General features: G+C 40.7%; 2 protein-coding genes across 2 annotated transcripts; both read left to right on the forward strand.

Annotated features, from left to right (window-relative positions):
* Window positions 1–408: 408 nt before the first annotated feature.
* Window positions 409–6,137, forward strand: LOC108243374 (dimethylaniline monooxygenase [N-oxide-forming] 2). The gene is made up of 11 exons (XM_017428750.3): window positions 409–508; window positions 736–879; window positions 1,015–1,203; window positions 1,297–1,462; window positions 1,555–1,697; window positions 1,844–2,043; window positions 2,600–2,833; window positions 4,102–4,223; window positions 4,310–4,382; window positions 4,461–4,530; window positions 4,611–6,137. Exons 2-11 carry the CDS (start codon window positions 748–750, stop codon window positions 4,983–4,985), a joined length of 1,704 nt encoding a protein of 567 aa, XP_017284239.1. The 5' UTR covers window positions 409–508; window positions 736–747; the 3' UTR covers window positions 4,986–6,137.
* A 3,935-nt stretch (window positions 6,138–10,072) lies between these two features.
* LOC108243358 (flavin-containing monooxygenase 5) lies at window positions 10,073–14,480 on the forward strand. Its single transcript, XM_017428727.3, has 11 exons — window positions 10,073–10,195; window positions 10,298–10,392; window positions 10,698–10,858; window positions 10,933–11,121; window positions 11,217–11,382; window positions 11,603–11,745; window positions 12,318–12,514; window positions 13,062–13,209; window positions 13,364–13,571; window positions 13,654–13,726; window positions 13,799–14,480. The coding sequence occupies exons 3-11, from the start codon at window positions 10,727–10,729 to the stop codon at window positions 14,202–14,204; spliced, it is 1,662 nt and encodes a 553-aa protein (XP_017284216.1). The 5' UTR covers window positions 10,073–10,195; window positions 10,298–10,392; window positions 10,698–10,726; the 3' UTR covers window positions 14,205–14,480.

The raw sequence follows: 14,480 nt of genomic DNA on the forward strand, positions 1-14,480 counted from the left end.
AAAAAGAAACACTGCTAAAGTTAGGCTACACAACAAGGATTATTCGGCTGCTGTTAAAAAATAAACACTGTATGAACTTTTGAATCAGCTTGGTTTAAAAGGACAGCCCAAAACTGAATAACATGTTAGTCAGACATGAAGACATAACTTACAAAAAGTCCTTGAATAATTAGTCTTTAAACAGGATGAGGAAAAACAAGGAGACAAAGATATAGATATTTATAGACTGTAAATCCTTGATTAATGATTTTTTTTCTTTCCATTTTCAGCAAACAACTCCTATAGCAAATATTTCTTGCCTCATCTTTATTCTTTAACTTCAGCTTAATGACTTTAAATCTCCCTGTTCACAGGAGTGTCCCACTCCACAAAAAGGGGTTAAAGTTCGTGCTCGGAAGCACTGTTGAACTCGTTGGGTAACAACAAACAGCTCAGTCTGTGCACGCTCGCAGGCTGTTTCATGTCTGACTGCTATGGCACAGCACTTTGAACCAGCTTGCAGGAGGAGGTGAGAACGGCTGACAGACTCTGGCGATTAAAAAAGCTGCTTAGTGATAACAAGAGAGAGGATTATTTGTGTCTTTGTTTAGTCCAAATGATGGGTACAATAGATTTACTGAAAGTGACGTTTTAAAGCCTTCAGTGGCTTGTGGAGTTGTGTGAAACTTTGCTCATGATTCTTAGTTTTGCTTTCATGCATGCAGCATTTCTGACTGTTTGCGACTTTCCTTATAGAAGTGCTCAGTCATGGTTCGGCGTGTGGCAATAGTTGGAGCAGGCAGCTCCGGTTTGGTCTGTATGAAAGTCTGTGCTGATGAGGGCTTGGAGCCCGTCTGCTTTGAAAGTGGTGACGACATTGGCGGCTTGTGGAACTTTAAGGTAAATTTGACCTTGGGGAAGTTCAAGGAAGTGCACAAATCTTTTTGCTCCCTCACGTGTGTGGAACTCAATCATGGATTATGCTGCTCCTGAGTCATTCGTGAGTCATGTTTATCAGTTTTTCCGTGTATGCAGGAGTCGCCTATACCAGAGCGATCAAGCATCTACCGCTCTCTGGTGGTTAATACCTCCAAAGAGATTATGTGCTTCAGTGACTTCCCCATGCCGGATGACTATCCGAACTACATGCACCACTCCCAGCTGCTGCAGTACTTCAGGCTCTACGCTGAGCATTTTCACCTCCTCAGATACATTCACTTCCAGGTCAGTCATGTTGCATCGCTGCCGTCTTCTCCATAAAACCAGATCTTTAAAATAATGTGTAATGTTTTTGTGAATGTGTGTGGTGACATTCAGACCACAGTGACGAGGGTTCAACAAAGGCCAGACTTCTCTCTGTCCGGTCAATGGGAAGTGGCAACTATGAGCAGGGATGGAGATGAAGAGAGGCACATTTTTGATGCCGTTATGGTGTGTTCAGGTCACTATACCCATCCAGCCTTGCCCCTGACTGACTTTCAAGGTACTCAAACAGATGCAGTATCGTTGTTTTACAGATTATCAAAAGGCTCCTGAATAAAACTATTACTTTAAGCTGTTGCACCATCCCTGCAGGACATGAGACATTTTCTGGACAGCTTCTTCACAGCTGGGACTATAAAGACGCAGATGCCTACAGGGGAAAGAGGGTGGTGGTGGTTGGCATCGGTAACTCTGGAGGAGATGTTGCGGCGGAGATTAGCAGATCTGCAGAGAAGGTAAAAACAGGACAATAACAGAAAATGCAGCAGAAGCAAGTTTTATATTTTTGCCTCTATTTTGAAGTATTATTTGTGCAACATAAAGCAGTGCAAAGGACAACGAAATGGCTCAATTTTTCCTGTTTCCTTCTCCTTTCTGCCAGACTTTTCTCAGTACACGCCAGGGGGCCTGGGTGATTGGCAGGATGGCCGGTAATGGCCTTCCTCTGGACATGGTCGGCATCACCAGGTTCAACAACCTCCTATTGCAGCTGCTCCCCAAGACTTTAGTCAACTGGATGGCAGAGAGCGCCCTGAACAATAAATATGACCACAGACTGTACGGCCTGAAACCCAAACACAGGTGAGGCGTAACAGTTTGGCAATGATGACCTCCATTTTTTTTTTTAAAGAAACAAATCAATCAACACTCTAACAAAAGATCTTGTATAAATATTTCTTTTCTTGCAGGACTTTTTGGGCACATTCTTTAGACTACCAAACTGCGTACAGAGTCGAAATCTTAAAATACCAAGTTTTTATTCTTAAATAGAAGAATTTATAGATGAAGATTTTGGTCATGAAAAACGGCAGCCTGAAAAAGGGTGAAAAGTCAAAAACATCACTCAAAAAAATTAAAAAAAAAGCTTTTTTTAGTGGACAGGTTTTCATTTTCTCATTTCATGTTTTCTAAAATCCACTCATTCTAATGGGTTTTAATTTTTAATTTTTATTTTTTGGCACATAAATTTGAAATTGCCTCTTAATTTCTGTTTGTGGTTAATGCATGCATAAAAAATATTTCTTTCAACTATATATAAAGTTAAAAGAAATGTTGAATAAGTAAAACAAAAACATTGTAGTCAGCAAATAAGCTGTATGGGTTGGGACTGACTTCACTCGTTTCCTCCTTTTTACAGAGCTTTGGAACGAAGGCCTTTGATCAATGATGATCTTCCTGGCCGAATCCTTCAGGGGGCTCTGGTCATGAAGCCCAACATCAGAGAGTTCAAGAAATCAGGAGTTGTTTTTGAGGATGGCACCGTTGAAGAAACCATCGACACTGTCATCTTTTGCACAGGTTATAATGTGACCTTCTCGTTCCTGCCGTCGGCCATGTCTGATGGACCCGGTGGTGAACTGATATTGTTCAAGTAAGTTTCTTCATGGTGGGCAGAGTTTAAAACTGAGTCTGATGTTTAACCTACATGAGATCCTGTGTCCTCACATGAAGAGATGGGCTTTCTGTTCAAATTAGACTTGTTCTTATTTAGGGAAACCAGCTTTCAGCTTTATTGATGTTTGGGTTTTGTTATGTTTTTGAGGTCCTTATCCCAAATGGCCAGATAAAATTAAATAAGTACAACAAACTAAAGCTCAGAACTCTGGAGGGCAACAAATATTTTTAGTGATTTCTTTCTGTTAATGAAAGACACAAAATTGTACAGATTCTTTAGCATTTGTTTTCAAATAAATGCATGGATACTATACATGATTCATTTCTTTTAAATAAAATGATATAATTGGGATAGTTCAGATCTTTTGAACTATGCATGCCACACACAACTACTGAAGTGGGGTTCTGTGGATAGGGAATAAATAATTAACATCTTACCTGTTGCAGAGAGAGCTTTGAACAACTCATTTTACAGGAATAGAGTTTAATTCTGACTGATGAATTAATGGCTAGTCCGAGCAGGGCAAAGACCAAAGTGGATTGCTGCCAACCTTAAACAAATCCAGTCTTAATGATTTCATGGTGGTTCACGCAAACATGAGTTTATAAAAACCTTTACACTCCCATCAGTTTTACATGGTTATTTACATAGATGTCTAAAGTTATTTACAAGCACTTATAGCAGCCAGCTGTGCGACACCTTTTGCAGGTTGAGACTCTTTGAGAAGGAATTTCATAAATCTTTGGCCACAATAACTGTGTAATGTAAAACTGACAGCAAAGTAAACTTTTTTTTATATAAAAAAACATTTGCATGAGCCACTGAAATTTTTAAGAAAATAGTTGATTTATGACACAATAATCCGCTTTAGTCTTGGCCCTATTTGAACCACCTGTTAGCTTTTTAATCCAGTCTATTTATCTTTTTCTTTCAACTGAGGCAATTCAAAGAGCTATCTACTGCAGGTAAGATAATAACTGTTCATAAACTTTCCACTTCAAAAGATCTGAACTATCCCCTAAATCATTTTGTTCTAAGATAAAGTTGGAATTTGTTTTAGTTAAAAACTAAGTAAAATAAATTCTATAGTTAGTAATTGTTAACTGTAAAGGATTGCAATAATACTCCAGCATGCTCAACTGTCTAATACCTTTGTTTTATCAAATGTTATTTACAATTAGGAGTGTATTCTGTTTTTTTGCTTTATGAATGAGGACTGTAAAATGTTTTTGTCCATATTTCAGAAGACTGTTTCCTCCATCTCTGCAACATCCCACACTGGCCATCATGGGTCTTTTTCAAGCAAAAGGACCAATTATGCCCACAGTGGAGATGCAGGCACGCTGGGCTGTTAGGGTTTTTACAGGTACATCTTCCACACACACACACACACATTTACACACATGCTGGTGAGTAAAACAGTAGTTTCAGCCAGAGTGTTGTACCTTTCAGGTTTGAGCCATCTTCCATCCAAGGAGAAAATGCTGGAAGTCGTTGAGTCTGAGAGGAGGTCAAACATCCAGAGGTAGATATTGTCCCCAAACTGAAGGCTGAGTTTCAAATCAGAACAATTACAGATCATATCTTTTTCACCATTTTTCAGATACCCCTGCCCGCGACAGGCTGCTCTTCAGGTGGATTACATCTCATATCTGGATTACATGGCAAAGGAGGTTAGTGCTCTGTCATGTAAAATTTTATAATTTGTTTGTATCCCAAAAATTAGATTTTTATGAGAAACTTTTAATCACAGGTGGGTGCTAAACCCAGTCTCCTGCGACTGCTCCTGAGAGATCCCGTGCTCTGGGTGAAGGTCTTCTTTGGTCCCTGCACGCCGTACCAGTATCGCCTCTCTGGACCCGGACAGTGGGCAGGAGCCAGGCATGCCATCCTCACCCAGTGGGACCGGGTTACTAAGCCTTTCAGAACCAGAGTAGTCCCAGAGCCAAAGGCCACGAAGTTTGTCCTGTGCTCACCTTGGTTAATTACATTTGGAGGGGCTATATTAATAGCCATGTTTTTGTCAAAAGATAAGTTCACACCAACCCTCCAACATTCATATCAGATTCTGGAGCACAGCAATGTTTTTCTGAGGGATCTGTGGTTCACTATAACCTCAAAGATTTAACGTATAGCTGCAATTTATTACAGAACAAGATGAAGAGTTACTGCCATCCAAAAATATTTAACTCAATAATTATGCTCACTGATGGCTTGAATGTTACAACTGGAAAGCTTTCTGGTCACCTCACTTTCATGAAGTCCTTATTAAGTTCACAAAACGTCCTTCCATTGTTCTGTTCCCACAAAAAACCCTGTAATTATTTCACTGGGGGCTCAATTCCAGGCTTAATTCCAGTCTATTTTCTCCTAGAAGTCAAAACCTTGTGCTGTCTTTATCAAGTCTGATTTTACCTTTTCAGTCATAAAAAAAAATGTTGCCAGAAAAATATTTGCTAGATTCTCCCCCTCCTCACCTTTTAGTTGGTTCAGTCTAGCTCAGTCCATACGCCACAGTCTGCTCTGGGTGTAAATTTGTTAGTTCACATAAATACCAGCTGTTTAAAAGAGGTAAACAGTGTCACTTAATTATACTATACTATACAGTATACTATATACTCACTGAATGAACACACATGCTGCAAATAACCTGACAAGTTTAAAAAAGAGCCAACCCTTCTGCTGTTTTTATTTCAACTTCACATGAAAAAAATTATTTACTTTTCTACGGTTCTTCACAGATTGCACTGAGAAATTTCAAATGTAATGTATCTATCACACTTTAAAACCAACTGAGGTTGTTTAAAGGAGAAATAAAATAAAATAAAATGAGTTTTTATGTTTTTCCTTTAGTTAAACACTACCATAAAAACACTACAGTGATTGTGTGGGCGGTATTACTTCCTTGGTTGGTGAGGCAGACCGCTGTAGGACACTGAGGAGGTTACTGTCAGTGTTAATCTGGGAACATGGAGGCAGAAGAAGAAGCAAGTTTTGTTAACAAGAGTACTGGTTTGAAAACCTTTTTTTTATTTTGGTCTGGAGGGATGCTATCAGGAACTCAAGCCCTACATTTCACAGGGGGAACCTGTGAGCTTTACAATGATGTCACACAGTCTTTGAGGAGTTTCCCATCCGGACAAAGAGAGGCTGTGGTTTGTATTTCAAGCGGTCCTCTTCAAAACTTTAACTGCACAGTCAGTCTCCAGACTTTGGGTTGTCATTTTCACCATCAAACTTTCTTGTCCTTTGGGAAGAATGACACAGCCGTTGTAGTTTTGGGTCAGTTTACACAATTAAATTCAGCACACTGAACCATTTCACCCCCACAATGTCTGTATTTGTTATTTACTGCCTTGTTTGAGTTCCTGTGTTTGGCTCTCGATATAATCTTGTCGCACTTCCAAGTGATCACGGAAAATGCAGAAGAGACTCTAATATTTTTTTACGTCATATATTATTAATGTGAAATTGGTATAAATTTTGTAAAATGCGAGACTCTGAAAACAAGCACCTTTTATGACTTTCTTTTGATTTATGTTAGCCTCAAAACATTTTTCATTTTACCTTTAAACATGCTGGAGATGTTGAAATGTTTGGCCAAGTGGTGGTGCTAGAGGACAAAGAATCATAATCCAAGGAGTCTAACTGTTGTTATTATTAGCAGAGATCATGAAACATAAAAGAACAAATAAACTCATATGCCACTTCCATTAGGCCTATGTGTTAAATTAATTAATTAACTTCAACCAAACCCACACTGACCCACAGTTGTAGACTTTATCCATAATTGCCAATAAACTGCAGCAGAGATACAGGCCAGCTGGACTAAAAGATGATTTGAAGATAAATACAACACAAAAAGCTATTTTAAACTCTATGGAGGCCTAGAGAAATAATCAGAAGATGTCAGGAAAGGCATATTTTTCATATTTAAAAGAAAGCTTTTTGTTATTTGCATTAATGGGTAGAGAACTGCAGCTTTTATAGCAATTCTCACATGAACATTTATGCTGTCGACAAGGCCAATTTACCAGAAACCTTTATTTTGCTGCCTCCTCCAGTCATAGAGAAAAATCCTAAAGTATCATCCGATATGATGGGCTGGATCCTGACAAGATGTTCTCACAAAGTCATTTAAGCTTTCAGGACAATACTGGTGTCAGAACAAGAGACTAGAACCTCTTGTAGGCAGAGGAGGTGTTTTCCTCCGGTCCTCTCGTGTTCCTCAGCTCTTTCTCGTGTGGTTTGAAAACAGCTTTAGCCACTGACTGTTTGCAGAATCTGCTAATGGCACGGTTTTGTGGCGTTTATAAGATGCATGATGTGTATAACGCTGCTGACCTTCATGACTGAAGATCTAACAAAGTAAGGTTGAGTTTTAGTTTTAGCAGGGTAACTTCAGGAAAATCTCAGCTGACGAGCTTTCCATCCAGCTGCCAGGTTCTTGAACTGTTTATGGCCAGCTTAAAGTTTATTGTTCTCCCTCACATTTAACAATTAAAAGGCACAAAGTCTCAAGAGATAAACTGGGTCTAGAGAAACAGTCAGTAAAGTCATCTTTGACACCTTTGCTGGCAAACGCACAGCGAGGAACTTGGATGTGTGGAGCAATGAGCTAAATAATGATTAATACCTCGTTAAAAGTCTTCAGATGGACTTCCTGTTTGACTGCAGCCCAAAGACAACAAACCTCGGGAATGTGCAAAGTGTGTGAGAGCTAATTATCAGACAAAACAAAAAGGTCCAACAAGCTCAAAGTTAAAGGACTGGCTCCTTTAAAGCAGTCAGCTGAAAATGAAATATTTTATGACCTATTCAACTGGGGTAATAAAGCTGATTAATTGCTAAACACAGCTTCATTTAAGAAGTGAACCAAAACACTACGAGCCACACAATATCTCACAAATAAAATATATTAAATCTAATGTCTCCTAAAAAATGTTCTATTTAGAAATGGGAAACTTGAGTAACTTTGAACAAGACGTGAGCAGCATTATGATTTATTTACTTAGATAAGTATTTTCTAAACTAGCTGTCTTTTTCAGGTCAAAGGTAAACTCCATCCATCCATCCATTTTCTTTACCCGCTTCTCCTTTCGGGTCGCGGGGAGCTGGTGCCTATCTCTAGCAGTCACTGTGTGAGAGACGGGGGACACCCTGGACAGGTCACAAGTCCATCACAGGACCATTACGTACCAATATGGAGAAATTATTTCAACAGTTAAGCTGCAGTGAACTTCTGCCTCAGCTGCAAAACAACCTCACATAAAACTCAAAACTTGGACTTAGCCACGTATGAGACCGGAATTAAACCTGCGTTTCTTACATGATCTCATATCCTGTTGAGCTAAACAGCCAAAGTACCCCAGCGGGCTCAGCAGCAGGTTTTCCTACTATTGTCTGTTAGTGTCCAAGTCAGGTCTGATCACATGATGTGAGTGAGCAAACTCTTTGCTTTGTCTGATTGCATAACCCCATTTCTGAAAATGTTGGGATGTTGTGTAAATCGTAAATAAAACCACAATGCAGTTATACGCGAATCTCATAAACTCACATTTTATTCACACTGAACACAGTAAACATATCAAATGCTTAAACTAAGAAATTCAGGTAATTTTTAATTTTTTGTCAGTAACACATCTTAAAAAAAAAAACTCAGGACAGAGCCACCAAAAGACTATAATAGTACACAGTACAAATGAGAAACAGCTGGAGAAGAGTTTTGAAACTAATTAGGTTAAAGAATTTGTAGAAATCTCTGAGCTCAAGAAACAAGGCTGAAAGTCAGTATTGGATGCTCGTGATCTTCAGGCCCTCAGGCAGAACTGTATTAAAAACAGCTCTGGTTCTGTTCTGGACATCCCTGCATGAACTCAGGAACACTTCCACAAATCATTGTCTGTAAACACAGCTCACTGTGCCATCCACAAATGCTGCTTAAAGCTCTGTCATGCAAAGAAGCCAGATGAGAACACCATCCAGAAATGTTGCTGTCTTCTCTGGACTAAAGCTCATTTAAAATGGACTGAGGCAGAGTGGAGAACTGTTCTGTGGTCAGGCAAATAGAAATTTGAAAACTTTTTGGGAAACCATGAACACCACATCCTCCGTACTAAAGAGTAGAGGAACCATCCAGCCTGTTATCAGCACACAGTTCAAAAGCCTGCCTCTCTGATGGTATAGGGTTGTATTAGTGCCTATGGCATGGCCAGCTTACACATCTGGAAAGGCACCATCAATGCAGAAAAGTGTATACAATTTTACTGAAATTTGCAAGGCCTCAGGGAAAGCCTTGCTAAATTCAGCAAGCCAATGCTAAACAGCATCCATTACAGCAGCGTGACTTCGAAGTATAGATATTTGCATAAATATTTGTGCACCAGGCATTCGTTTCCTACAAATTTTACAATTTGTTTTATATTTTCTGTGGGAAAAAAGCAACATATTGTTTAACATTTATTTTGGTAATAGTTATTTATTTTTTTTTAATTCTACAATGATAAAAGCTCTTGAATAATTGTAAAAAGCATAAAAGTGAAGAACTAGTGCTTGCATATATATATATATATATATATATATATATATATATATATATATATATATATATATATATATAGTCACCACTTCTACTTTAAAGTCGTACCCATTACACCTAGAAGCCCAATAATTAGTTAAATAAGATCCTCCTGTGCATAATTTAAGTGTAGACAGACAGAAAAGAGGCCTACCATGTTGGAGAAAATGTCCTGTCTGTCTGCTCCAAGCTACTGACTGATAATTTATGTTTTAAATTTAGTCTCACAAATGGATCTTTAAACAGAAAATCTCCACCTTTGGGCGCAGCAGGTTCGATGCTGAGGGTGGTCCTATAAATGAGCTAAAACCAGCAGAATGTGACAGTATGGGGGTTATTTTTGCCCCAGTGAGACCCTGTTGGAGCTGCCTGCAGTTCCGGTCTCCGCCGACAGGGCGACACATTACATCTACTGATTGATGCAGCTGTCCTGCCCCATCACTGCAATTAAGTAAAAAGCTGAGCGTGAATCACCCAAAACCCTTTTTATCTCCATTTAAAACTGTCCAAATAGTTGCAAAACACACCGAACAAAACAGGACACAACATTTTTTTATAAGGAACTACTTTTTGGGGCGAATGATTTTTTTTTTATTTGAGTGGGAGGGCTGTGCTCGACCTCAAGTAAACAGGATATTAAAGATATTGTAAACAAATCCCCTAAAATATACCACAAATATATCTTACCAATAACTGCCTCGGCTCGGAGATAAAATGTTTGACTTTTTTATGTATTGCTTGATAAGACAGGGTGACTAAAGGTCGGTGATATCGCCAGCTGGTAGTTAAATTATTGTTAAATGTAGCGAGCATTGTGACGTTTCTCAGCAGTCGGACTTTTGTTTACTCTCTCTTCTCTGCAGGAAAAAAAAGAGCGAGAGTCAGAGTTCAGCCGCTCTCCACCCACTGCCGAGCTCCAAACAACACCACAGAAAGCCCTTCTTCCAACCCCAAAAAGGTGAGGCATTTAAATGCGCTTTAGTGTGCGTTTAAAGTCGAAGAATGTTTATTTTTCCAGACTTTTAAAAAGTGTACTTAAACGCAACAGCAGCTTTGGGTGGCGCACGCGCCCCGCGTAGCGCTGTTTTCCTTCAGTTTGACAAATAATTTGACCTTTTTTGGAGGAGGAGGGGGGGGGGGGTAATATAAGTTTGTGGGGTTCGTATCAAAGTTAGTAAAGTCGTGGAGTGTCTATAAAAGAGGAAAACATCTGGGTTTAAAACTCATGAAATGAGAGCAAAGTCCTTTTTTCCCCGTGGCTAGCTTCCCGTTTCTCAGAGCCGAGCCGAAGGATGACTCGTCGTGTGGCCGTGATCGGAGGAGGGAGCTCGGGGCTGGCCTGCATTAAGTGCTGCCTGGATGAAGGGCTGGAGCCCGTCTGCTTCGAGAGCAGCGATGACATCGGGGGTCTCTGGAGGTTTAAGGTTTGTTGTCGCTTCTCGTCTCTGTGTCCCATGTTTCCGCTTGTTTCTGAGCCCCCCCTGGCGGTCACTTGCAGGAGAACCCAGAACCGGACCGGGCCAGCATCTACCACTCTGTCATCATCAACACGTCCAAGGAGATGATGTGCTTCAGTGACTACCCCATCCCCGCGCACTTCCCAAACTTCATGCACAACTCCTTCATCATGAACTACTTCAGGATGTACGCCGACCACTTCCAGCTCACCAAACACATCCGCCTCAATGTGAGGAGCTCCCGTCCCTTTATTTACTTCCCTCAGGCCATTCATGGTCAGATGAGGGGGGACGATGGTCAACGCTGCGCTGTTTCTGTCCTCAGACCAAAGTGTTGCAGATCAAGCAGAGGGCAGACTTTTCCCGCTCGGGCCAGTGGGATGTCGAGACGGAGAACAAGGATGGCAAAAGGGAGAAACACATTTTTGACGCGGTGATGATCTGCATCGGCCATCACTGCCAACCAAACCTGCCTCTCCACGACTTCCCAGGTAACGGGGCTATAAATACCCTTCTCTCTCCAAGGTCCAGGATGAGTGGGGGTTGTGTTAATGAGCAAACTAAGCTCACTTATAATTTACTATTTTAGCAAAACAATTAATTAGTTTGTCTTTTTAATTAAAAAAAATATGTCCGCCACTGCAGAGTTTCAGCACTGGTGCAATGAGTTCAGATGTACACAAAACCATAGTGTCGTCTTTTTTCCGTCAGGCATTGAGACGTTCAAGGGAAAGTATTTCCACAGCAGGGACTACAAGGTCCCTGAGGAGTGGAGGGACAAGAAGGCTGTGGTGGTCGGAATCGGCAACTCTGGAATCGACATCGCGGTGGAACTGAGCAGAGTCACCAAGCAGGTCCGTTTGGCCGGTCATCGTAAAATATAATCAAACATCCATGTCTTATTAGTTCGTTTTCTATCAGTCACTGCGTTCAAATATCAAAACTAACATTCCTTTTAGGAGAAGTTGTATTTATGGTCTTCACAACGGAGACTGCTGAAGAAAACATTTAGGATGCATAAAAATATGTTTTTGATGTTTCAAAAGGATTCGGAGATGTCTGAAATGGCTATAGTTTTTATTTTTATTAATCAAGAAATCTAAAAAAGGATTTTTAACATTGGAGAAAACAGACATTGAATGGGGACTGAATAAATGGCCGCCTTTATAGCTGAAATCTTTTTGACTTTTCCCAATTGAATTGTGGTTTTCAGCTTTGAAGTTTTCTATTATATGACTAGTTGGCCTGCCATAGTCTGAGGTAATTTCCTGTGTTTTTTCTCTTTTTTTTCTTTCTAAAATATTGTATAAACAATTACAGTGAGTGTAAAACCATTTTTAAAGATAGGCTTAATATGCAGACACAATATATCTTTTAAAAAGTCCTGAAAGACGTGACAGCTTTTGTCTTTCTTCTCTTTCTGAAGCTTTTCCTGAGCACTCGACGGGGAGCCTGGATCTTAAACAGAGTTGGGGAAAACGGGATGCCCCTCGACATGCTTTTCAACCGAGTGGTCAATTTGTTACGCAAAGTCCTCCCCTTTGGTTATTTCTGCTCAGTGGGAGAGAACCGGCTCAACCAAAGATTTGACCACGCTTTGTACAACCTGAAGCCAAAACACAGGTGCTTTGTTTTTATGGATGTTAATAAAATCAGCACTTTATGGTGGAATATAATCTGAAAGACTGCCCAAAGTAGACATTATATTATTTACCAGTATGGCTGCATGCAGCTGTTATCAGACATTTATATCAATTTTAATAATTTAATTGAACCATTCTTTTCCCATGGTGGAATGATTATACAGCACCCAATTGTATTGATTTTTAAAAATAAGGGTTTTGGGTGCACAAGTTTTAAATTTATCACTAATGAGAAGTTAATAGGCCTTAGCCTTGTCGAAGTATAAAGCTTTTTAGAATCCTCAGCACTACTTATGAAGAGATTTAGGTCAATGTTCGTATAATTTTAGAGAAAAATCACAACAAATTAGATCATTGAAGTGTTATGTTGTGTACTTGTTCCACCCTGGTAAACGAAGTGATTCAAATAAATCAATAAAAAATCCCAAAATGGTTATGACGTTCATGCCCGTGGTGAGTGTCTGCACTCGTCCGACCAGAACGGTAGCCTGTGTGCTCACTCGGTGCGTTGTGCTGCTGCATCTCAGGCTGTTCAGCCAGCATCCCACCGTGAACGATGACATTCCCAACCGCATCCTGTCCGGAACCGTCCAGGTGAAACCCAACATCCGCAGGTTTCACGGCTCCAGCGTTGAGTTTGAGGATGGAAGCGTAGTGGACGACATCGACCTGGTGGTGGGTTTAACATGTTTACCCTCAGCTTTGTTACGCTTTTTAAATTTTTTTTTATTTTACATGTTGATACAGTAACAGCAGAACTGGCTGATAGCTTAATGACTGAGATGAGACACTCTCTTTCTCTCTCTCTCTCCTTTTTTTTTTTTTCAAGGTGTTTGCCACGGGCTACAAGTTCTCTTACCCATTCCTGTCCTCCAGTGTGATCTCTGTGTCTGACAACAAAGCCTCTCTGTACAAGTATATGTTCCCCCCTGAGCTGGATCGCCCCACGCTGGCTGTCATTGGTCTGGTGCAGCCACTGGGGGCCATCATGCCCATCTCTGAGATGCAGGCCAGATGGGCCACACGAGTCTTCAAAGGTAATAATTTTAACGCCTCTTTTTTTTTTTCCTCATCACTTCTGTTGGAAAATTGAGCAATCATGAATCTCCTTTTCACCAGGCTGCCTGAAGCTTCCTTCAGGAGCGGCCATGCTTAAAGATATCAAGTGCAAGGAGGAGAGCATGGCTAAAAGGTACAAACTGACTCAATTTTGTAAAAAGCTGTTGTATTATTTTACATTTGACAATCTGCACATGTTTATCAGGTACGTCAGCAGTCAGAGGCACACCATCCAGGTGGACTACATCGACTACATGGATGAGATCTCAGAGATGGTGGGAGTTCGACCCAGGCTCTCACGCATACTGCTGACTGACCCCCAGCTGGGACTGAAGCTGCTGTTCGGCCCCTGCACCCCGTACCAGTACCGCCTCAGAGGGCCAGGGAAGTGGGCCGGGGCGCGCCAGGCCATCTTCACCCAGTGGGAGAGAGTCGCTCAGCCCATGCAGACCAGGCAGTGCGACGCGCCCAAACCCGCGAGGTCTCCCATGTGGCCTCTGGTTCTGTCCGCCGCCGCGGTGGGCGTGCTCACCTACCAGTACAGAAACAGCGTTTCGGCTTTTCTGCAGGATCCCAGCCCCTTCATGAGCAAGATTACCATCCACCTGTGATGCAGATTTCACAATTCATTTAGCCTGCTTTAACTAACACAAATGAAGGCTAATGTTACACTAAAGTACAGAAATGTTCAGAATGGGCTATAAACAAGGAAACATCAGTAACAGAAGTTTTATAAGTCTCATACAAAACTACAGTTATTCACTGTAGTAATTTAGCCATCATTTGTCCAGTTTACAGGTTTGCACTTATGGTTTTATAATTCTCTCCATATAACCTTGGATTGCATGATTTTTAAGGATTTGAAATAAAGTATCATGATCTCTGCA

The sequence above is a fragment of the Kryptolebias marmoratus genome, linkage group LG24 (assembly GCF_001649575.2).
Source record: "Kryptolebias marmoratus isolate JLee-2015 linkage group LG24, ASM164957v2, whole genome shotgun sequence".
Classification (NCBI taxonomy): Eukaryota; Metazoa; Chordata; class Actinopteri; order Cyprinodontiformes; family Rivulidae; genus Kryptolebias; species Kryptolebias marmoratus.